We start from the raw sequence: 23,376 nt of genomic DNA, 5'->3' as shown, positions 1-23,376 counted from the left end.
TTTTGTTGTTGTTATCGAAAACAATAGTATTGGACAACGTTTTTCCAAGTGCTGCATAACGCCCAACCGGTTAAAAAGCTATAACCGCTGAAATATTGCAGAAAAGAAACGTTTTTTTGTATTTAAAAAGATAATTTCAGATTTGTACGCTAAAGCCAAATAATACAAATTAATTATTAGTTTTAGTTTACACGAACAATTTACACTCTAAATAACTAATTTAATGAGCAATTATATATACTTTCTGCGTTTGTGCAGGTTCTGGCTAACCACGTCAATGTAGACATTCTTGTTCAGATGCACCTTCACCTGCTGCTTCGCATAGACCGAGGTTATATCAAAGTAGGGTATAATGACCATCTTCATTATGTATAAGAGGGTGCTGGCCACGACCGTGGTGGGAATTAAGAGGATCCAATACTCCAGCGCCAGGTACGTGTCATCGTTCATGCCCAGGTATAAAAGTAGCAACCTCGTTAGGTGGTGGATAAGGCGTTCCAAGGTGCACCACACCACGTATGTGAAGAACTCGAGGATGGCCAGGGATCCGACCGTCTCCACCAGGAACTGAATGGCGTACGGCAGGTGCGTGTAACGATCCGGATACATCTTCACATCGGAGGCCAGAAGAAGGAGGGCGCCCGCGAAAATCCAAGCGCCCAGATTCGGAGCAGGTGAACAGGTATCTTTGGGAGGCCAAAGGCACACCGACAACCCGAGCACGAGGTGAATAAAACCGGCAGTGTAAACCGCTTTCTTAGAAGCCATCTTTAAAAATCCTTTTCAAAAATCGATTTTACAAACATTGATCTGCTGTATACGAGTGAAATACCCACGATTGCTAGACATCGTGTTTACAAGGTCACAGTTCTTTCATTTGTACCTTTGAGAATATCTTTAGCCCGTCGCTTATCCAAAACGATCTAGAATTGATCATGGCTTCTTAAGCTTTGTACCAAATATAATAATAATAATTAGGAAAACTAAACCTGAGCTTTTCTAGTTAGCTTTGCGAACTTCGTCTCACTCCAAATTCGTTTTCCAGTGCAGACAGTTCTGTAGCGTTTGGAGAAAAAATTCAAAGTTAACACAAAATCCGAGGAATGGAGAGAAGAAAGCGTGGACATATGTATTGTCCACCCATTTACAAGAGCCAGAAAGTGGCGCGCATCACCAACAATGGCTACCTCAACTTTTTGACCGAGTACAAGAAACGCTTTTGCGGAACTTCTCCACAGGACATGGTGCGATATGCGGCTAAGCAGTGGAATCAGCTGTCCGTCGTTGAGAAGGAGTATTTCAAGAAAAAGGTAAGTCGCGTAGGAAGCCCTACAGGATTGATCTAAAACTTATATTGTTACAAAACAGCCGACGGCCGTTTTGAAAGGCGCACCACAATCTGTAGCATGCGAGCCGAAGAGCGAAGTTGCCGAGAAAACAGCACAGCAAAGTCCTTGCCCAAGACAGTCGCCATCCGCTCGGCAGCGGAAATCTGACAGGAGCTCGTCCAGATCGCGGGCCTTGTGCAGATCCGTGAACAGTCGGACGCGAGGCAAGCCAAGTCCTCCGCAGACCAAGCGCAGCGTTAGCCATTTGGGCTCCGCAGTTGCCTATATCCATTTCCTGCGCAAGTTTCAGCGGAAGAATCCCGAGTTGGCGACCACCGATCTGCTGAAAACGGCGACTCGATTGTGGTGTCGCCTGGATGAGAGTCAGCGGCATGCATTTGAGAGTCCACTTTGGTAAGCTACTTCACAGATAATCTGCAGCATGCTACAAATAAAATCCTTAATATTGCAGGATTGTGCAAATAACAGAATCTAAGTAGCAGTGTAGTATGTGTAATTTGGTAAATTGTAATTTGTATAACTTCACTTTCACTTTACACACAAGAGCCTTGTACAAATTTCTAGATTAAACTCGATCTCATGTTGAAGCAATCCACCTTCCTTGTTTTCCTCAAAAACCCAACTAGTTAGATCGTGCGGAAAGCGTTAGTATTAATGGTTGTAGTAATAATTGGCCGGTAAATGCGCTGCAGTTTTAATCCACATCGATAAGCATTAGCGATCGTGTGGGGAAGTGTGAAAATAGCCTTCGATATGCTGCTGCGGACACAAGTCTCCCGGAGCGACTAGAAAGCTGCCGTGGCATTTGGTCAGCTGCTAAACTACGCAGAACATACGTACGTGTAAGTTTTCTAAACACGCAAAGGCAATTAAAATTTTTAAGCGACATACGAACCCCCACGAATTGCACGCAGTTAACAGGGAGCTGGACATCCCGCAAAAAGATTGACTGCAGCAGCCCAATGCGGCAAACAGGAATGGTGGCTCCGATGGGCCACCGAAACGTGGCTACACTTGGACAGCTTGGACACTTGGACACTTGGACTTTCGATGGCGTCACTCCATAAATAACATACCAATTTACGTATTGGATTGTACTTACTCAAGAAAGGCTCCAACCAGACAGGAAATATTTGGAAGACACTCTTTAATAACTCGGACAGATCGCGAGAACTGCCTTTGCACTACAACACCTCGTGGCCAAAGCAATCAGCCAGGCCATGTACCCTTTTGGCCATTGTAGCCGGCTTGTACAACATATCGTATGCTTAATGCATAACTAATGAAGCAGCGCTCCTACGTTTCCAGCACGACGTTTCCAGCTTGGCTCCAAGTCGCTGGTGGGGCTGCTATTGGTGCAATTGTGGCGAGGCTGTCACTAGGACATGCCACAATTGTTGGCCTTTAATACCAATGGTCCAATGCTGCACACTCCGGCCAGCCAGTGCAATCGAATCGCGCTGAGTTGAGCCGAGTCGAATGTACTCGTACAAGTATCTGCTCGTTTTGGCCACAAAAATGCTTCGTGGTCCGCCAAGTGCCGCTGACGCCATCGAATTAGATTACAGAAACCGCTTTTGTACGAAAACTTTGGCTAATTAGATCTGCGGGTTCACTGAACTATATTGCAATACTTAGATATTACTTCAAATCTGTATTTTATGCCCTATAAGCGCCCACTTGAGCGCACTCATTTGCATGGCATCGGCTTGGATTCGGGATGGAATCGCAATGGGATCGGGATTGGGATTGGGATGGGATCGGGTTGGAAGGGAGTGGATAGCTGGAGCCTGGGAAGTGGCGGCGTAATTCGTACTATTCTATACTCCACAAACTGCCACACTCGCTTGGCCCAGAGTGAGCATGCGATGGTACTCATAATCTGCATTCGGAATCTAATTCAATTAAGCAATGTTAATGGCCTGGCTGCGGGACGGGTACAGCTGCGGTCAGGAAGCTAGGAACTCGGGTATGTGCACTGCAAACAAATGGTGACAGTGGCCAATTTTTAAACATAAATGGGTGGCGTAAAATATTTGGTAAAGGAAACTAGAAATATTCTCTAAATAAATGGTTAGCTTCAACACTGGTCCGAGTTCGAATCCCACTGCTTATTGTACAAACCTCTCAGCCAAAAGAATTTTAACATTTGTTTCCGAACTAGGCAGGTACAATGTTGCATCTATTATTATGATTGCTGCTATTTAAAAAATTGTTTTTCATTTAGTAGATTTCTTCTTCTGTGTATATGAATGCCATGGGAGCTATCAATAAATGATCCATCATAGTTCATATTTTCTTTCTCTGCAAATACTTAGGTGGGAAGCCACATAACGTGAGCATCCAGGAGATGTGCTCCCCGTTCTCGTCGGGAACATATTGAATTTCCAGCCTATAGATCCGCCATCCGCCATCCGCTCCGTACTTTTCTTCTGACCGCAACTGTGCACACACACTCGCCATCCCTGCCATCTGTATATACATACAGATATATACACGTATATATATGTTCTGGCCTGGCCGAAACTGATCTGGGCAAAGTGATTGTTCGGTCCGCCAGCAAGGCATCTTTTGGTTATTTGGTGCGCATTGGTCCCAAATCGAATTGCTGCGACTCTGTGCTGCAGTTTGCTGCTGCTGCTGCTGCTGCTGCTGCTGCTGGTGCCGCTGGTGCTGCTGGCCAGGAATAGGAATGCAGCATGCAGTGTACTTGTGGAGCAATTAAAGCGGACCAGGAATGACTTACCAGGCCATGGAAAACAAAACGACAGCATGTGGGGGGCAGAACAATGCAGTTGGGACTTGGCTTTCGGCGGGGCAATAAAAGAAATTTCAAATTATAATTGCGATCATAAGTCTGCTGCTGCTTATGAGCAGAAGTAGAGCTCGGCCAAAGTAATTTGAAACCGGGCGGTTTATAATTTGTCTTTATTAGCTCATTCGCTTTATTCATTTGCGCTGATAACGTAATATTTTTTACGGCCAGCAGGTTGCATGTTTTTTACTCGTTCAATGACTTGTTGCGTTTTTCCCTCTTTCTTTTCAAAGAAGTTAAGCAGGAGCCTATAAAATCTAGTCTCTTATTTACTGCCACTGTTAGTAATATTGCTGAAACAAAGCATTTTAAGTCGATTTTTGCTATGCACACAAATTGTTTTGCTTATGTTGCACATGTCGCATGTGCACCGAAAATTCTCAGGAAGGTAAACTGATTTTAAACTGACCCAACCAGCAATTCGAGCTTTTGAGGATGGTTAATGCGAAACCTTACAGTTTTGGCTGACACATTTCGCTTAACCTTTCGTATCCGGTATTCATGGGGTATCAGCATATAGCTGGGTACTACCAAAAGCATTTTGCTAAATCACAAACAAATCTGTCTTGGCTACAATTTAGTAGCGTGTAGCTTCAGGTCACTGAACTATACTCGTACTTTTGTTAAATGTCAGCATAAATGGGTAAAAATGAATTCGCCCCACAAACTCTTGCCAAAGTGTTCATAATTCAAAAGATAGAATGCTATAGTCGAGTTCCCCGACTATCAGATACCCGTGGAAGTGCAAGCGAGAAGTTTCAACATTTACTCTATATCGGTAGAAATTGGGGAAAAAGTAATAAAATGAAATAAAAAACTAAAAAAAATTTGGAAGTGTGGGCGTAAGAGTTTTGGGCGATTTGTGAGCATTAGAGTGGGCGTGACAACATTGGGAAACATTGCGCTGCGTCTATGTCGCGGAAAGCTGCATGCTTCATCAGATTACAAAAAAATGAAAAAAAAATTTCTAAATTTGAATGCAGAATTTTAGAGAATTGCGCCAGAAACATTTAGAGGTATGCCACTTCAAAATCCGATTAAGCTAAGTTGAGTTATGGAGTTTAGAACTTCAGCCTTGGGCCATTTTTAATTTTATTGAATTTCTACATCATACATCAGAAAAATGACATCAAAATTAAAAAAAAATATATTTCTAAATTTAAATGCAGATTTTTAGAGAATTGCGCCAGAAACATTTAGAGGTATGTTGCTTCAAAATCCGATTAAGATAAGTTGAGTTATGGAGTTTAGAACTTCAGTCTTGGGCCATTTTTAATTTTTTTGAATTTCTACAATTTCATACAATGACAAAAAATTTACTTTATGTGCTTGGAAACGCTTTCTTCTGCCTGTTACATACTTTCCAACAAATCTAGTTACTAGTTACGGGTATAAAAACTTCCTGTTAGAGTAGCAAATTCAAACAGTTAGCACTTTGTTTTCCGAACTTGACATATGTAAGCCGATCGACAAACGACTCAAATTATCGCGAAAATGGGACATTCGGTGAATCGTAAAAGTGATGACAAAGCCGGAAGAGCAGAGCAGCTAACACACATTATGGTAATCCAAGCCCCAATAAATTTAGCAAGAAACTGCCTCTTCACAATAACGAGGTAGGAAAAGCCGAGGGCTAAGCCTTAATTAATTCCCAGCCCAGTGGGACTTGGCCAGACGAGGAGTTAAGCGCCAACTGGCTTGTTAGCAAACAGTAAAACGAGCTAATCACGTACATCTCGCTGAAAACCCTTGCACTTTCTCCCCAAGTGAGTTATAAAGAAGATGGCAGCAGCCCATGGGTTTGGCACCCATGAATGGCCAGCTTGCACTTGGCTTAAACTTGGTTAGCTGACTTGAATGGGCCGCAGATTAGAGCCAACTACTTTGTGGGGTGGAGTGCTCTTTGGATGTTTAGTTTGGCATATGAATATGCTATAATCTGGTGTTTTGACATTTCGTAGAACGAGATCTATGGAAATTATCATATTTGGCTGGAGCAACCTACACGTTGAAGGCGATGCCATCATTCTTGGCCATTCTCAATGCCAATATAACGATATTGGCTCAATTGTTCCGGCAGCATCCGGCTGCAAATGGCGGTATTCGCTGGATGGTGGTGTTCGATGGAAACACCTCCCAATGATGGCAATTTCGCGGATAGCCGAGTGCAACTGTCCCATTGTCCCAGTACAATGGCCAAATGGCCAAATGGCAACGGAATATGCATATATGCGACTCCCTGGCCGCCTGACAGGTACAAAAATGCTGTCTGCCCCTTTGGTGAACTTCATTCATGCCCCGGATCGCTGCTCGGATTGCATTGCATTGCAGTGGAGTCGAGTGGAGTGGAGTGGAGTGGCTTGGCGTGGAGTGAGCGGCCAGCGATTGCTGCAGAAAATCGCAGCAGCATCAGCTAAAACATTTTAATAAAAACTTTTACACAGAAACGAAGCGGCCGCAGTGCAGCTGAAACAGAAAACCAAACACAATAAAGAGCGACACACCACACCGAAGCCCCAAAACTGGTTGCCACTAAGCCCGGTCCACTCCGCTCCTATGGAAATGGAACATGGTGGTCTTTTATTTACCTTTGACTTAACAGACGCTGTTAGCTGTTCGCCGCTCAAGATTTTCTGGCCGCGCAGCACACAAACATAGATATGTATGTATCTACATACATGCACCTGCAGATCGTGGATCGCAGTACCTGTGCTCCAAACGCGAAGCCTTTCGCACTCGAAAACTGGGCCCACAACTGGGTGTGCGTGTGTGTGTGGGGGTATGGTGTGGTATCCATCAGCTGGCAAACTAGTAAGCCCCGAAAAACCAGTTTTACCGCAAAAGCGAGTGCCAGCTCGATTCCAATACGTTCCACCTGGGATCGGGAATGGTGTAGTGTGGAATGGTATGCTATGGTGTGGTGTGCTGTGGTGTGGTATGGAGTGGTATGGAGTGGTATGGTAGGGTATGGTATCGCCCACTTGTTGCTGCCGCGAGAGACAGGTAAGGCGAAACAGTTCCGATCCGACCGCAGAGCCGACACCACGTACTTTCGCGCAGTGTACCACGAGTGTGTGCCCCAACGCAGCGCTATAAGGTGGCTGGCGCGATACCGGTTTTCGAGCTGGTATGAATATGCCCAAGAGCTAATTTTCTAAGAGTTATCTCTCGAGAAAATGTGTAAAGTTCAGAATGGCCCGTTTGTGGCGACGTGTGATGTGTGTGGAAGCCAGGCAGCTTGAAGATATGGAAGCCTGAAAAGGGCATACCACGCATATACGTGTGGTCGAGGCCATATCTCGAATGCCAGTGCATAGCCATATAGCCATCGAAATAATGCCCCTTTTACATCACAAAGAAGCCCCGGATGGCTAACAAAGCCCCCATCTGCGAGGCATCCATCACTAGGCGTAAAAATTGTACCTACACAACTTTAACCCCGAAAGCCAGACTTTCTCTTGCCAATTTTTTGTTTACCCAACCCACGGTGCAGCACTCGCAGTGAAAACAAACAAAACTCATCATTTTTAGCGAGAAATGAAGGATAGAACGAACACTAATGTGGAATGTGAACGTGATCGCCGTATTAATCTTAAACACACACCACGGATTTCATTTATCGACCCGACCGGGATTGGGATTGGGATTTCGGCGGCATTTGCCAAGAAACAGCCAATAAAACAGGCAAAAAACGTATTCAGCCAGATCGGCAAATGAGGTCACGTATGTCGAGATTTGTGTAAGAAAACTTACACAGTCGTGTTCACTGTACAGGCATACACAGATAGTCATCGACTTGCCATGCTACTTTTACTACATGCTAGTAGTAAGCCAAACTCCCACGCGCCGCTTTGTTGGCCAGCTTTTCGCGAATATTATGCCTTTAATTAATCCAAGAGGGCAACCTCGAAAAAGTAATTAAAATTCAATCTTGTGCGGAAAAACGAAGCAATCGCCATCAAAATCCACTCCCAAACCCGTTTGGTGGTCATCATCTTCAAAAAAGCATTTCAATACGAGGTTTATGACAAAGCAATGCATAAAATAAGTATTGCAACACCTTTTAAATTTGTGTCGCGAGTGTTTTTAATCGGTGTTTTTAACCCTGTTTTATGCGCAGATACAACATACATTGAATAGTATAAATCCGAAATGTAATTGAGGACCAAGAATCACCTTTGTTAACGGCGTGCGATTCCATTTTTCACGTTGGATACTCAGCTGAAGTACTTTCAGCAATTTTAATATTACACCTTTAGACCAAACGGTAAGTGCATAGTGTGCCATTATTAAATTATTCAGCATCCATAAGCGGGGAGAAGACAAAGATTAAATAATGTTCTGCTCCAAGCTCCAGGCTCCAGAGATTAATCTTCATTTGGCTAAATGGCCCGAAGCCATTTATAAAGAAGAAAACATAATCACCAAACCGTTTTTTGTTTAGCGAAGAGCCAGGTCGATTAATTTTATTGTCACCCAAGAATTTGCACTCCATGTCTTTGGCCAGCATCTTAATTCAGCGACTTATGTTTAATATTTGCACTTAACTTATTTACTTTGGCCATTAAAACGATGGCCATTTAAGACCATCATACGAGAGATTATTTATGTTACTCAGCAGTTGCTCAAGTTTCGTTAGCGGCGTTCTCAAAAATGGCAAATCACTTAGTTAAGCATCAAGAAAAATGATTCCGAACAAATTGGCTCCAAGATACTTGTAGAGTTCATTAGAACGATTAGAATGTTGAAAGCACTTTGAGTCATTAAACTCAACAAAGGGCATAAGAAGACATTACTATATACTCATTCCCATGGAAGTCATAAACACATAGAGACCCAATGAATCGCTCAGATTGAGATACTTTATGTGCTGATAAAATGCTGTATATTATGAAACATCTCACGGATCCGTGAAGAGACATACTTTGTATGGCCAAGAGCGCATCCCCTGTCCAATAAAATTAAAATACAATAAAACACTCACCGAATTAGCATAACAATCGCAGTTGGAGCTGACAGAACGATGGTGTATATGTTCATGCATGTGTGTCTGATGGGGATCCAGGCGATCCAGGTGATCCAGTGGATCCAGGTGATCCGAGTGTTCAAGGGGAACCAAGTGACCAGGTGGACCAGGGTATGCCGCGATGGCTTGGTGCCCAAACGCTGGCGTTCCTTTCTTGTTTATTTAAGATTTGTGTGGCAACCATCGTTCGCATTCCAGCAGATTTGAGATTTAAGTTGGCTACGTATTGTACCACATTCAAAACTAGAAAATGTTGGCAAAAACAGCATCAATAAGCAACAGGTTTGCCGCATATCGAATCTGCACCCAGCACACACCACACAGCACACAGTATACAACACAGGCATTCAAAGCACTGCGATACCTCGGCTTTCGTTTATTTTGCAAACCAGTTTGGCACATTCGGCTTTTTCTATAAGTTTCCGGTTGAACATAATCAGCAACTGACTTTCTGTGGCCACCGCCGAGCTGCTCCTCGTGCTCCTCCTGCTTCTCCAGCTCCGCCAGCGCCACCGATCTCCTCCAGCTTCGCGATGTCGCGGGCTTTGTTTATGCGGGGGAAATGGAAAATGGCATTTTGTATACGTTCAGTGAAAGCGGAGGACTTGCAGCGCTTTTCGCGAGTTTCGCGATTTTGGCGATTTTCTCGATTTTTGCGATTTTCTCGATTTTCCCGATTTCCTCGCAAATGGAAGCAGGAACGGCACGATCGAACACTTAAGCCCCATATCAATACAATGCGATATCTCGCACTCAAGTTACGCAATGGGCGATGGAGGCTTTTATGATTTCGGAGATAATTTCAGCAGCAGTTGCGTTTGCAGACAAGTTTGATTCCATTCGGGATTGCAGCACACTTTGGCGAAATTAAATAAATCGTTGCGAAATAATGGTTATTTCGATTGGTTTATTTGGCTCAGTGCGGGCTAATTGCGTAAATCGAATTACATTTGGCCCGCGAAGACAATAGTTGCAATTAACTAATTTCTGATGGCTAAAACATCCGATGCAGATCCAATCAGCTTAGTAGCTCAAATTAGTGCTATACAATGTTATAATATCGCCTTGTTCATTAGAGCGCGCACTTTATTTCCCTATTTTATGGGTTTCGGCTAATCAGCCCAATGGACCTGGGTCCTATGCATAGTACTATCCCTATCTAGTGGTGGAAGAAAAGCGGGTAAACTGGAAGATTAGCTCCGATCTGTTTCATTAAACAAACGATCCGAGTAACGGATACGCTGCTAGTGGCTCCTGGTGCCAACGAGTCTTCAATGGAGATCGCAGATGGAGCAGAAAGCCAGAGAGTCAGCGGATGTGCCAATCTGCAACCTAGGGATAGAAGCGCACCATAGGATGGCCAACTCCCAGCTCCCAAGCTCTGGGTTCTAACTGTAAGCCAGCCGCAGCCGCAGCCGCAAAAGTTGATCGGCCAGTTGGCCATTTAGGCGCTCGATGAGATGAGGTGGGCAAAATGGGAAAATGGGCAAAATAAGTGAAATGGGGAAGAATGGTAGAAATGATAGAAATGGCGGAAAAATGGGCAGAATGTGCACCTGATCGCGAGGCTCTCCGCGGGCTGGCTTGCCACTTTATTAGCCAATTTATGAGCCCACCGTTATGAACTTCTCTCTGTCAATATTGCCCCAGCCAAGTGGCTCGAACGGCTCGAACGGAACTGCGAAGCCATTTTCAATTTGGCCAGCAGTTTCGACACCAAGTTAGTATTTATTGGAGCTTCGGATCTGGGCATCTCGGATTTCCACAAGTCCGCATCCATATACGCGAATGTATGTATACATACGAGTATACTCGCATGTGCGGCGCTGCGGCGAAAAGACAACGCCAAGTTGGCTAAATTGTTTATTGCATATTGATATCACACCATTTAAGGCATGAGTGGCCGTCTTTGCATACAAAAGCATACAAAAGCGGCCAGCAGAGGGCATTTGGAGCTGCACTTTCCAGATTCGCTGTGTGGGCTCCGGCGTAGGCCAAAAAGTACCAGATATTTAAATCGGAGTCTTGGGGAGATAGATGTATGCATGACTTACAAGTAACGTATTTGCTTACTCTTATTTTCAGATAACATGGCTGCGAGGAACCTCACTCCCCAGCAGGGACTGGGCTTCTTTGGGCTGCTAATCCTGCTCTGCTCGGCGGTTTTGGGCAAGTCGCAAATGTGCGAAGTGGAAACGGGGCAGACGAACATCATTCTGGACATCGAGGAGAGCCGGGAGTCGTGTAAGTACATAAGTACACTTCAACTGCACTGGATTACAGAACTATATAGAAATACAATGTACATGGCCGTGTTATCGACCAGCCAGCCCATTTAGGCCATTTAAGCTGGCCTTAAACTGGAAATATGAGTTTTAAGTCCGCTGCGGCGTCAAATCTATTACGTGGATGCTAAAACATGAATGGCCAACCTCGACTTCAAGATCATAGACTAAAAGCACGAAAGGTGCAACACCGTAATTATTATTTTAGACGTGTTCAAGCGCATGGGCAGCCCATCACATCGCATCAAAGAACGAAAAGCACGTCGCAGCAGCGAAACTAAGTGTACTTCGTAGATACATTGTGTAATTTACATGCGCCGAGGTGCACCTCTAAGTACCATAATTGGTTTTTTGGTCTAATTAGCGCTCGCAGCCAGGAAGGAGTATGTGGGGTCAAGAATGGCCATGAAACATTGCTCATACGACGTGTGGTGCAGGCTGTTCATGTAGGGAGATAGCCTACAGATACAATGCTAATAAATTTATTATTTACGACCAGTAGATATCGTAAAATATGGTAGTTAGTTTTAGTAGTTCGTTATGCAACCTAAGATCTCACCAGAGGCGCCAGATAACAGGAGCACGCGAATTGGAAGACTTTCCCGTGCACTTATGATGCATCTGCGTGGAGTGCACACATAAACACTTCTATCCATATACTCCTGTACATATGTGCACATCGCAAGTGATCGCTGCAACTTGACCCCAAATGCAAAGAGAAAGGCAGCTGTCTGCAGTTTTCTCGGTTTTCGCGTTTTTCCGCCAATACGCTTGCCGGTTTGGCGATGCTTGTACCAATAACCCAGCTTTGTTTATTAGATCCCGGCTGCAACTTTATTATTTATGCGTTCTCCGCAGTCATCGGACAGCCGACCACTCCGCCGGAGCTGCCCATCTTCGGCGATCCGGAGACGGAGATCGCCCTGAACCTGGTCTTCCCCAAGGGCCAGCCCATCTTCCAGCTGAACGGCAAGAAGCTGCAGCTGCTGCAGCCCCTGGATCGCGACGAGGAGAACCTCAGCCACATCGTCTTCCAGGTACATATCTTTAGCACTAGCTGGCACTAGCTAGCACTTTCCACTGCGCGGTATCCACGAACCATGTCTGCCCGCCTCGTTCCAGGTCTCCTGCACCACCAGGTCCACGAGCAAGAAGCGCACCATTCCCATTATTGTTCGGGTGTCGGACATAAACGACAATGCGCCGCGCTTCATGAACACGCCCTACGAGGTCACCGTTCCCGAGGTGAGTAAATGGTGGACTCCACGACCGGAAAGTGGACATTTTCCAGCGTGCGCACGACCAGCTTTTCGTCGCCCCAAAGTTGCCCGCATTTCTCGCCGTGGTGCCGCTGGCTCCTCCGAAACCGGGTGCCAAACGGACTATCACGCTGGAAATGGTCGCAAGTGCACTGCGCGAAATTGGGTTCTAACCGCTCGGGCTAAATTAGTTTTAATCCTCGGGTGTCTGGAAGCTCTTGTCTTTTGGGTTTTAAAGTATTATAATTGAGCTGTATTAGTGATATATATCCCTGAGCAGTTCCTTAGCAGCTGCCGTGCTGCGTGGTTTTTTCCAGTGCATGAGGCAGGTGAATGTGCATAGTCTTCCCGACGCGACAGCAGCAACTACATACTGAACACTAATGAAGTGGTAGTGAACATGTTTTCAGCGCTTCGGCAACACAATAGCATGTCGGATGCCCAGTATCCAGGTACCCAAGTAGCCAAGTACCCAAGTATCCCCAGTTTGCCCAGTTGCACAGCATCCCCAGCATCAGAGTCCACGGAGGGGATCATGAGATTGGCGGCAAGAGTTGTAATAGAACTGCCTGCCGGCTCTTAATCACGTATTTAGACTAATAACGTTCAATTACGGAACTGTTGACATATTAGAAAGCAGCAGAGCGGGCAAAAAGCAAAAGACAAGGCGGAAACGTGCTTTATAAAGAATGGTACATAGGAACCCCGGCAAGATCACTACTGTGCCAAGTAGTCTTGCACAATGGGAGAAACCCCACATAATTAGCCATATAAATATCGTAGTAGGCCATAAAAACCGTAGAATAATTAGTTAAAGCGTTGGATTTCACAAGAACGACGGCGATTGTAAGGATGGAAAATGCAACTTATTGAAAATGGAAATCATTACCAGCAGATTAGTTTACTAAGGCTTTACTTTACAATGTGTCAGCCTTTTAGGATGCAATATATTTGTATGTATATTTTGTATGACCTGCAACCTTGAAAGAACCCCTCAGATGGTAAACAAAATTACAAGCCAATACAATGCAACGCAACTGAATATAAATCGTTCATTGGAATTCGCAATCAGAAGCTTCGCCCATGCGAAATTTATTTAACAATGTGAGGAAGCCTCCGAGTTTAGGAAGCCTGGTGCGGAATAAACAAAAGCTGGGCTACCTGCACTACATTGCAGTTCGGGATGCAGGTCCCTTTATAAGGCGATCTGCCAGTCAAACTGGAATACAATTGGTATGCACTTGCCGGCTTGGGCGAACACTCCCGAGGGACTGCGTCCGCTGTCCAGCCGGCGAGGAAAAGACAACAGAATCGCATTTCCCCGCCGCTCTAGCAAATAATTACAAGAACCGAGATAAATTATACCTCCGGAGATCGGGCGAAACAATATGGCATCCGCGGCATCCAATGGCCATCCAATGGTCTTGGGAACTTGTGTGGCTCTCGACTGTACCGAAAATGAAAAATTATGAAAAGCGAAAGAGATGAGCTAAGGTGCATGCCATTTAGCGGAAAACCCGAAAACAAATCGCAAAGTTCAGCAGATGCACAATGTCCGCCAATTCTGGGTACTACATCGCCAGCTGGGAGTGGGGGAAAGCGCAGACTCCGCAGCTCCAGCAAACTTGCTCCTTAGCTTCGGCTGGGAGGCTGCCACCGTTATGTAACAGCCCAGCAGGCTTTTGTGGAGATGCACTGCAGCCACTTGACTCAAAAACAATGAATGCGAGTGTAATAATGAGCCGCAAGTTGCCGTTGGCTGCAGCTCAGTTGGGTTCCATGGGAAGCGCTAGGAATCCAGCACTACATCACGATGAACCAGAACCACCTACTTGCGAGTATTACTGGGGCAGGAAACACTTTCGGTTCTCCAAACAAACACCACCCGCTGCTTGCTATGTCCAATTAACTGGCATTCCAATGGGCCCAGCTTAACACCTCCTTACCTTTACAGAGCACTCCGGTGGGCACGACCATTTTCCGGAACATTCAGGCGCTCGACAAGGACGCAGGCGTCAATGGGCTGGTCGAGTACTTCATAGCCGAGGGCAGTGCCAACTCCACCGATGCGGAGAAGTACAGTGCGGATGGGTACGGCACCTTTGCCATATCGTTTCCCCACCAGGGTCAAGTGAGTCCGCACCTAATCCTCGCACATCTGAACTGGATCAGTATAACTTCTCCCTTCCTCAGGTTACGGTGGCCAAGACGTTGGACTTTGAGAAGATTCAGACGTACTATCTCACCATTGTGGCCTCGGTAAGTGAAGCCCCAATAATTTAAATATAACAAAGGGCTAATTAGGCTGTCTGCTTGGGCATTACAACAATTAAAGTTGGCGTAGAAAAGCCCCAATTAGGTGCCTACTTTTACCGGCACTCAGCCGTCGGCATTTCGCGTGGATCCCGTACCTTTCACTCCGAAATTGGAGTTACAATAGAGGGGAATGTGCCCCCATTTGTAATGCATTATGTGATGTTTATATTTTCAGGACCGAGCTCGGAATACGGCAGATCGTCTTTCCTCGACCACAACGTTGACGGTCAACATAGCCGACTCAAACGACTTGGACCCATCGTTCATCTACAGCGGATGCGTTTCGCTGGACGGCGCCTGCATAAATCCGGAGTACTCCGCATCCGTGCCGGCTGGATCCCTGCTGGGCGTTCTCACGGTGCTGCCCGAGAGGATTCAGGCAGTGGACCTGGACACCATAAACTCGCCCATCCGCTACAGCTTCGCCAGCGGGATGCCCGGCAACTACGCCGACTACTTCCAGATTGATGAGAGCACCGGCGTGCTAAAGCAAACGAAAGCTGTGGACACATCCACAGCGAAGAAGTATGACATCATAGTGAAAGCGGAGGAGGTTTCGCCGGGAGCCCAGCGCTTCACAACGGCCAAGCTGGAAATCTTCGTGAAGCCAGTGGACGCCAATCCGCCCGTGATATCAGCGTCCCAGGCGGAGGGCTATGTGGACGAGAACTCGCCCATTGGCACCAGGGTCTTGGACGCGCACGGTAACCCGATATCGTTCATGACCACAGACGCCGATCTGAGTGACAGCGATCCGAAGCCGGACTACATATACGAGCTGACCACGCCGTCCTTCAATGTGACCAGCGATGGCATCTTGGTGGTGAACGAGGACAACCTCGATCGCGACCCTCCGGCGCCAGGACGTTTCAAGTTTCAGGTGGTGGCCAGGGAACCGAGAACCAACGCGGCCAGTGCGCCGCTGAGTCTCACGGTCCATCTGCGGGATGTGAACGACAATGCGCCCAAGCTGGCCATGGTGGCGCCCATCTCCATCACAGCCGGGGATCAGAGCGAGAGTCGGCTGGTCACCCAGGTCACGGCCACCGACAACGACGAGGGTCCCAATGCCGTGGTGACCTACTCCATCTACCATGTGTCTAACAACGGCATCCAGAAGTTCACCATCAACGAGACGACGGGCGAGATCAGGACCCAGGGACGCCTGCTGGCCGGGGAGCAGTACAGCATCACGGTGCAGGCCACCGACATCGGAGGACTCTCCTCCCAAGCGATCGTTGAGGTGAGCGTGACCCCGGGACCGAACACGAAGCCACCGCGCTTCCAGAAGCCCATCTACGAGGTCCAGGTCAGCGAGGGAGCGGAGATCAACTCCACGGTCACAGTGGTTCACGCCGAGGATCCCGAGAACGATGCGGTGGTCTACTCCATCATATCGGGCAATGATCTGCGGCAGTTCGCCGTGGGTCAAGAGAGTGGCGTCATCATAGTGATAAGAAAGCTGGACCGCGAGAGTCTGACCCGCTACCAACTGATCCTGAAGGCGGAGGATACGGGAGGTCTCTCCAGCAGCGCCACCGTCAACATCAAGGTGACGGACATCAATGATAAGAATCCGGAGTTCGAGGCCTCCACCTTGCCGTACGTCTTCCAAGTGGAGGAGGGCAAGGCGCAGGCCTCTGTGGGAGTGGTGCACGCCACCGATGCCGATGAAGGTATCAATGCCGAGATCACCTACTCCATACCCACCGACATACCGTTCACCATCAATGCCACATCGGGGGAGATCCTAACCGCCAAGGAACTGGACTACGAGCAGCTGAACGAGTACAAGTTTGTGGTGACCGCCAAGGATGGAGCTCCGGATGCGCGACTGGGCACTGCCAGTGTTACGGTGATGGTGCTCGACCTTCCGGACGAGGTGCCCAAGTTCAGCGATGCCCGCATCGATGTCCACATTCCGGAGAACGAGGAGAACTTCCTGGTGGCCACCGTGCAAGCCTTCGATCCCGACTCCATGCCGGAGATCACCTACGTGCTCCGGAAGGGCAACGCGGAGCTCTTCAAGGTTGCGGAGAAGAGCGGAGAGGTGAGGACCATCAAGGGATTGGACTATGAGAGCCAGAAGCAGCACCAGCTGACCATTGGAACCATAGAGAACGATGGCGACGGACCAGGCGACACAATCCTACTGGTGGTGGATGTGGAGGATCGCAACGATCTGCCCCCGCGGTTTATAACCGTTCCCGATCCCGTGACCGTGAATGACGACCAGGGCATAGGCACCATTATAGCCACTCTGCCCGCCATCGATGGCGACGGCACCTCACCCGGAAATGTGGTACGCTACGAGATCGTGGGACGCGGCAAGGCGCCCAAGTACTTCCAAGTGGATCCGGACACCGGCGCAGTGCGCATTAGGGATGAGCTGCGCAAAGAGGAGGATACGGAGTACCAGGTGGACATACGGGCATATGACCTGGGGGAACCCCAGCTGAGCTCGGTGGCTCCGCTGCGCGTCGATGTACACCATCTTTTGTCCAGCGGCAACAATGAAATCAAATTGGACAATAAGCTCGAAAGTGGAATGGGCATGAGTAGTGAAAGCATAGGCCTGGCCTTCAGCGACGACAGCTACACCACCAGTGTGCCGGAGTCAATGGAAGCCAACAGCACCCTCAAGCTCATTCAGATAGTGAACTCAAAGACATCTGCCGCCGGGCCGCCGGCATTCAGGTGTGAATTCGTGAGTGGCAATGAGGGGGGCATCTTCAATCTGAGCTCCGCCGATCATGGTTGCAACTTGCTGCTCATCCAGCCCTTGGACTTCGAGAACAAGACCGCGTACACGCTGCAGTTGCGGCTGACATCCCACCGCTACTTCGTCAATCCCCTGAAGGACACCACCACCGTGGAGATCATAGTCCAGGATGAGAACGACAATGCGCCGGAGTTCGAGTTCAATAGGCTGCGCGGCCAGCAAGACACTTTCTACACGGTGGTGACGGAGGAAATGGATGTTGACACAACCATTTTGCAGGTGCGAGCCACAGATCGTGATTCGGGGAGATTCGGAACCGTTCGCTACGCTCTCTACGACGATGATGAAAACCGGGTTAACGCGGTGAGCAATCTATACCTTACATTATCCAATGCATTTTTTGTTACCCATGCTTCCATGATGTCTGCAGCCCACTAGCTTCTTTGTGATGTCCGAAGACACTGGAGTTCTGCGAACTGCCAAGCATTTCAAGAACGAGAACGACTTTCCACTCACATTCTTGGTGGAGGCCCGTGATAGCGATGGTCAGGAGCAGGGATCCCATCGCACGCGGGCCAGGATAGTGGTCAACAAACTGGCGGACATCAATCGCATGGCACTATCCTTCCCGAATGCAGCGCCCAGCGATCTCCGCAACTACTACACTGAGCTGGAGGAGCTGCTGGACAAGAAGACCGGGCTGGTCAGCGGCATCGAGCGGATGAGCAGTCAGAAGTACTTGGCCAAGAACGGATCGGTGATCGAGAACCCGGCTGCTACGGACATTTGGTTCTACCTCATCGATCCCAAGACGGAGCAGCTCGTCAGCCGCAAGGACAGCATTGTGGAGACCACTTTGCTGGAACCAGCTGCGCGATCGGAGCTGAACATCGCCCTGCCCAGAGCCACAGCCGAGAATATATCCTTTCCCCTGGAAAGAAAGGAACACGTGCACAAGGTGGGCACTCATTCCATTATGTCTTGTTTGGACCTCTATTTACGCTATTCCTTGGTAACTTCCAGGTCAAAGCCGCCGTAGCCATCGACAACGAAGTCTTCCCCTTCACTCTTATTGCCATATCACTCGTTATACTCATCCTGGGCACGATCGGCATCATTTACATATGCATTTCGTGGTCAAAGTAAGTGGATTACCCATGACTATTTAGTTATACTGACATATTTCAATACATTACTTGTTATAGATACAAGAACTTCAAGCAGCGCATGCGCCAGTACTCCTCCACGAATCCTCCTCGCTACGATCCAGTGATCGTTAACCAGCAGGCCTCGAGTGCCAGCGAAACCATAGCCAACTTGAAGGAGTACGAAACCCAGATGCTAGCCATGGCAGTGCCGCCGGATGTGGACGACGACCTGCAGCTGGACTTCAGTGCCAAGAACCACGCCTTCTCGCTGGACAATGTGAGCTACATAACGCACAAGGAGAACACCAACGGAGGCGGCCAGTCCAGTCCCTCCCACTCGGATGCCACCACGGCCACCATAGCCACTCTGCGCCGCCATAAGAATCTCAACAATGCCAACATGAACAACAACCTGGCCATCAACAACAGGCAGAACACGTTCAACAGAACCCTGGAGATGAACACCCGCAACAACGCCAATCCGCTGGGATCGCCGCCGAACGGAGCCCTCTCGGGCACCTTGACCTTGGGCCGCATCAAGCACCAGAACAGCAACCACTACCAGAACGGCGCCTACAACATAGACCCAACCGGGCCCAACAACATGGCCAATGCCAAGAACAATGCCTACAGCACGATGGGCAGGCGGGGCAACACCTTCGGCGACGTGGGTCTGCTCAATGGCAATGGGGAACTGATGAACGCCACCCTGGGTCGGAATGGCCAGCTCAACAATCGCCTGTACGGCGGGGAGGTGCCCATCACCAACCCGCTGTTTCAAAGGTATGCATACATGGCTTACTCAATGTCCAGTTTATACAACATCTATCCTGCAGATCCAGTTCCGATCACAACCACCTGAGCAGCACAAATGAGAACGTCTCGTTCGGCAAGAGGGACTACGGCCAAATAGGCTTCTCCTATCTGAACGACTTGGACAGGTCGGAGGTGGAGACAACAACGGAACTGTAGGGAATACAATAGGATTATTCTGGTTTCGACATATTACAGACTTGTTAATATATTTAGCTGCCAATTTGTAATTTTAATAGTGCATTTTAACAACGAGAGCGGTTGCCATCAATCTATGATCATAGCACATGCAATCTGTAAATATCTGAGTGGAGATGCAGAGTGGAGGAACTGATAACTGATATATTTAACTGTGCTTAAGATCAAATAATTACAGTCATTACTTTTAAGCGAACGCAGAGTGCATATTCCCCATATATCTACGAGACCGCCAGACGCAGGCGTTTTATGTAAGAATTGTTGAATAAATGTGCGTGCATTAATATAAAGTGTATAAACTATGGAAAGCCAATAAATGTAAATAAATATAACGTGAATCCGTAGATTTAAACTAAAGAGAGCCTATTTATTAAGGGTTCGTTAATAGCAAAAACACCAAAACTGCAATGGCTGAGTACAAAACCAATTGACATTTTCGTGTTGCAGAATTATATCTAGGTTTCTATGATTGCAACAGTAAACATTTACTATACGAGGGCCTAACAATTAGTTCTAGATCTGTTTTGAGCGGACTCTCTTGGCTTCACGGCGCCTTTGTTGTCCTCGCCATGAGCCGTGGTCACGTTGAGCACTTGACTCGTGAACAGCTTATCCGAGGGGTCCTCCTTCTCCTTTTTTATGGCGGTACTCACGCTGGCGGACTGGGTCTCCTCCTCCTCGGTCTCCGACTCGCATTTCTGTGAAGTAAAGTGAATGGCAACCATGAGAAGAATTGATACGTTGGGCTAGCACGTGGATTTGGGTTAGTATGGTGGGTTATTACGTTTACTATGCTATTTGACTAGTTCATGAGGGCATCGAACCAGGGCATGTGCTCTATGCCCTCGAGCAAACGCAACACTTCATTCACATTGCTCTCCGATTCGTCGATATCAAAGTTTAGTTCGCTACTGTCTTGCACAGCTGATTGTTCTAACTCTAAGTTGCCTCCGATGAGATTGTCTTGAGCCTGACTTTCAGCGGGTCCAACTGAATCGTTGGACCCGCCCTCGCCTTCCTCCACGAGGCCTAAGTCTACAGGAGCACTCTCCGCACTGCGATCTTCAATGGCTAAGCCCAGGTCAGTGTCCATGTCCAAGAACATGGTGTAGTCTTCGCCGAAGTTCGCCAGATCGTCAACTGCGTCAAGGTCAAAATCGAATATACCATTTGCAAAATCCAAGAGGTCATCACCCTCCGGCTGCGGTTCATTCCGTGGGTCGTCTCCGACAAAGTTATCGAGACCACGGCCTGCTGCGAAAATACTTTCTACCGGCGGAGTGCTTGGAACTTCATAAAACTGGGGGATGAGAGGTCGGCAATTTATTCAGGGTCGATCACAAAAGGCTTACTTAGACAGTACTAGCACTTATATACATGTGTTTCGTGTTTGTTTCTCTAGATATACTTAGCTTTACTACAAGTCAAGCCTAAATACTAGTTACGCAGTATTGTTGGTTCGAACTGTTTCACAGTTCGCTTACTGTACTTTCAGCAGTTATGTGCAACACAACATATGGCAATGAGTGAGTGGGTAGTTGGTATATCTAAGCAGTTACGTGTGGTGGTTATGGCGTGGGTTGGGTTAGTTTTTGATCAACGCACCTTTTGTATATACTGGCGCTTAGCCGGCGCCACAGTCAGGTGCAGTACGCAACTGGAGTCTTCGAGAATGCTAGCCACCGGCTCCTGGCAGACCACCCCACTCCGCTCCACGCCGCAGGCCCGGAACAGGACCTGGCGTTTATCCTCCAGAATGTGCTTGCGGCAGTGCTTGCAGCAGGGCAGCGTTCGTTCCCCACACTTGACGCCGCCTTCGGTGAAGACGCACTTCGGGTTGCTCGACGACTTGGATGCGTACAAGGTGTCGCGAGCGCGCTTCTCCTTCAGTTTCTTGTAGAGCACTGCCTCCACGCCCTGGCGACGATGATAGCTATTCAGCGCCTTCAGCTGTTCGTACAGTTTCCGCTCATGTGGCGTGTCTTTTAGCTGATCGTGAATGCTGCCTGAAAGTATGGAATTAGACAACCTTTCTGTCGAGTTTTAGGGCAGTTGATACATACAATATAGCTCTCGTTCACGTCGTATGTCGTGCAAGTACTTGCGACGTCGCTGCTTCAGCACGTTTTGCAGATATGAAATCTGCTCGCGATAGAGTCCCTGCAGCTTGATCAGCTTCGTTTCGGCAATCTTAACTGCCTCTGCGCGCGTAAAGACGCCAGCGTGTCTGCAGGAAAGAAGCAAAATGTGATAATTCCCTAATTAACACTACTACACGTGGGTAGGATCTTACTTCAAAGGATCATCATCTTCCGAATCGATGCTCTCATAGTCAGATTCGTAAAACTCAATGTCCTGGGCGGTGTTCCTAAGACAGGGCGGATCCGCATCGTTGCTGGAACTATCGGAAGCATAGTCCAGAATTCGACGTCGTTTGCGTGAACTCTCCACAACATGCCCTATTGGATTGCGGTGATCTTGGTTGACTGGAAATCAGGAAAGTTAAATTTGAGCTTGAGTTACATTCATCAGGACATACCAAATGGCGTCACATGGGGCGAGACCACATCGATTTCATCATCATCGGGCTCGATCTTGGCAACCTCTGGCTTAATGTCCTCCACATTGATGTGCGATGAGAGGCTGTGCAGCAGGGTCTCATTGGTTTCCACCCGGCTGCGAATTCGGCCCACATTCATGTGCGTCTTCTGCAGCTGCGTCTGGCGGTTGTGCTCGAAGCAGAGGGTGGTCAGGATCTGCTCCTTCTTATTGTCGTACTTAGCCACCGCGTTGATGCACTTCCTGCCGTTCGAGTAGACGTGCGAGCACTGGCGGTAGTTGGAGCGCGGGTCGCGCAGGACGTGCCGTATGCAGTACTCGTAGCCCTCGATCCGCATGAGGCTGCACTCGTAGGTGGGATTGGCGCAGTACTTAATCTTCGCCAGCTCGCTGTGGATCTGCTCCCGCAGCTGATGCTCCTTGTCCGGTGTGCAAGGCGTGCCGGTGAAGCGGGCGCACTGGCGCAGTTGGTTCGGCGAAAAGCTGGACATCTTCCTTTCAAGATTTCTTCCTTTTTCCAGAAATTTTCTTTCGATTTTTACGACGAAGCGAAATGAAATAAAATGCTGTGGAAACTGTGTGACCTCAGCAAAGTAGAGAAGAAATACCACACACTTTGACGGACCAAGTAGTGGGCAGTGATGCCAATTTAGCCTTTTTCCGGACAGATCTGTCCTGTTTTTTACTGCTTCATCCAGAAAAAATGTCAAACAGCCCTAACTAGGAAATCTGTCCTTTTTTAAGTTTTTCAATCCGGAAATCTGTCCTTTTTAGGCAATGTTAGAATTTTTAAAATTGAATTGGTATAATTGCACATTTTTTTGTTTGCAAACTATGTGGCATCTCTTTTAAGCAAAATGTTATCGATATTGTGTGTAATCGTATG

At 47.7% G+C, this 23,376-nt stretch overlaps 4 protein-coding genes across 5 annotated transcripts; 2 read left to right on the top strand and 2 right to left on the bottom strand.

Moving 5' to 3' along the window:
• Positions 1-142: 142 nt before the first annotated feature.
• Positions 143-823, bottom strand: LOC6554465. The gene has a single exon (XM_001981265.3). The coding sequence runs from the start codon at positions 766-768 to the stop codon at positions 232-234; it is 537 nt and encodes a 178-aa protein (XP_001981301.1). The 5' UTR covers positions 769-823; the 3' UTR covers positions 143-231.
• Positions 824-1,022: 199 nt separating this feature from the next.
• Positions 1,023-1,944, top strand: LOC6554336 (protamine-like protein 99C). Its single transcript, XM_001981264.3, has 3 exons — positions 1,023-1,310; positions 1,369-1,742; positions 1,801-1,944. Exons 1-3 carry the CDS (start codon positions 1,104-1,106, stop codon positions 1,826-1,828), a joined length of 609 nt encoding a protein of 202 aa, XP_001981300.2. The 5' UTR covers positions 1,023-1,103; the 3' UTR covers positions 1,829-1,944.
• A 5,204-nt stretch (positions 1,945-7,148) lies between these two features.
• On the top strand, positions 7,149-20,288 carry LOC6554335 (cadherin-99C). Its single transcript, XM_001981263.3, has 12 exons — positions 7,149-7,291; positions 8,285-8,431; positions 11,276-11,434; positions 12,334-12,512; positions 12,598-12,720; positions 14,689-14,865; positions 14,928-14,993; positions 15,226-18,135; positions 18,203-18,730; positions 18,796-18,914; positions 18,978-19,703; positions 19,757-20,288. Exons 3-12 carry the CDS (start codon positions 11,281-11,283, stop codon positions 19,890-19,892), a joined length of 5,118 nt encoding a protein of 1,705 aa, XP_001981299.1. The 5' UTR covers positions 7,149-7,291; positions 8,285-8,431; positions 11,276-11,280; the 3' UTR covers positions 19,893-20,288.
• LOC6554334 (KAT8 regulatory NSL complex subunit 2) lies at positions 20,274-23,129 on the bottom strand. 2 transcript variants are annotated; one of them, XM_015153701.2, is made up of 5 exons: positions 22,471-23,129; positions 22,225-22,417; positions 21,995-22,158; positions 21,537-21,937; positions 20,274-20,629 (listed from the first exon to the last, which is right to left on the bottom strand). In XM_015153701.2, the coding sequence occupies exons 1-5, from the start codon at positions 22,979-22,981 to the stop codon at positions 20,432-20,434; spliced, it is 1,467 nt and encodes a 488-aa protein (XP_015009187.1). In that variant the 5' UTR covers positions 22,982-23,129; the 3' UTR covers positions 20,274-20,431. The 2 variants fall into 2 exon arrangements, with proteins under 2 accessions (XP_015009187.1, XP_026831720.1); XM_026975919.1 differs by lacking the exon at positions 20,274-20,629 and adding an exon at positions 20,669-21,231.
• Between the last annotated feature and the right edge of the window lie 247 nt (positions 23,130-23,376).

Source organism: Drosophila erecta, unplaced genomic scaffold (genome assembly GCF_003286155.1).
Source record: "Drosophila erecta strain 14021-0224.00,06,07 unplaced genomic scaffold, DereRS2 tig00000000-arrow-pilon, whole genome shotgun sequence".
Taxonomy (NCBI): Eukaryota; Metazoa; Arthropoda; class Insecta; order Diptera; family Drosophilidae; genus Drosophila; species Drosophila erecta.
This window is presented reverse-complemented; position numbering and strand designations above follow the sequence as displayed.

Coding starts and splice junctions, on each gene's coding strand:
- LOC6554465 (XM_001981265.3), bottom strand. CDS start 768: ATGGCTTCTAAGAAAGCGGTTTACACTGCCGGTTTTATTCACCTCGTG.
- LOC6554336 (XM_001981264.3), top strand. CDS start 1,104: ATGGAGAGAAGAAAGCGTGGACATATGTATTGTCCACCCATTTACAAG. Junction 1,311..1,368: donor AGGAGTATTTCAAGAAAAAG/GTAAGTCGCGTA, acceptor GTTACAAAACAG/CCGACGGCCGTTTTGAAAGG. Junction 1,743..1,800: donor GCATTTGAGAGTCCACTTTG/GTAAGCTACTTC, acceptor TTAATATTGCAG/GATTGTGCAAATAACAGAAT.
- LOC6554335 (XM_001981263.3), top strand. CDS start 11,281: ATGGCTGCGAGGAACCTCACTCCCCAGCAGGGACTGGGCTTCTTTGGG. Junction 18,136..18,202: donor ATGAAAACCGGGTTAACGCG/GTGAGCAATCTA, acceptor TGATGTCTGCAG/CCCACTAGCTTCTTTGTGAT. Junction 18,731..18,795: donor GAAAGGAACACGTGCACAAG/GTGGGCACTCAT, acceptor GGTAACTTCCAG/GTCAAAGCCGCCGTAGCCAT.
- LOC6554334 (XM_026975919.1), bottom strand. CDS start 22,981: ATGTCCAGCTTTTCGCCGAACCAACTGCGCCAGTGCGCCCGCTTCACC. Junction 22,159..22,224: donor GAAGATGATGATCCTTTGAA/GTAAGATCCTAC, acceptor TCTTTCCTGCAG/ACACGCTGGCGTCTTTACGC. Junction 21,938..21,994: donor ACGTGAACGAGAGCTATATT/GTATGTATCAAC, acceptor CCATACTTTCAG/GCAGCATTCACGATCAGCTA.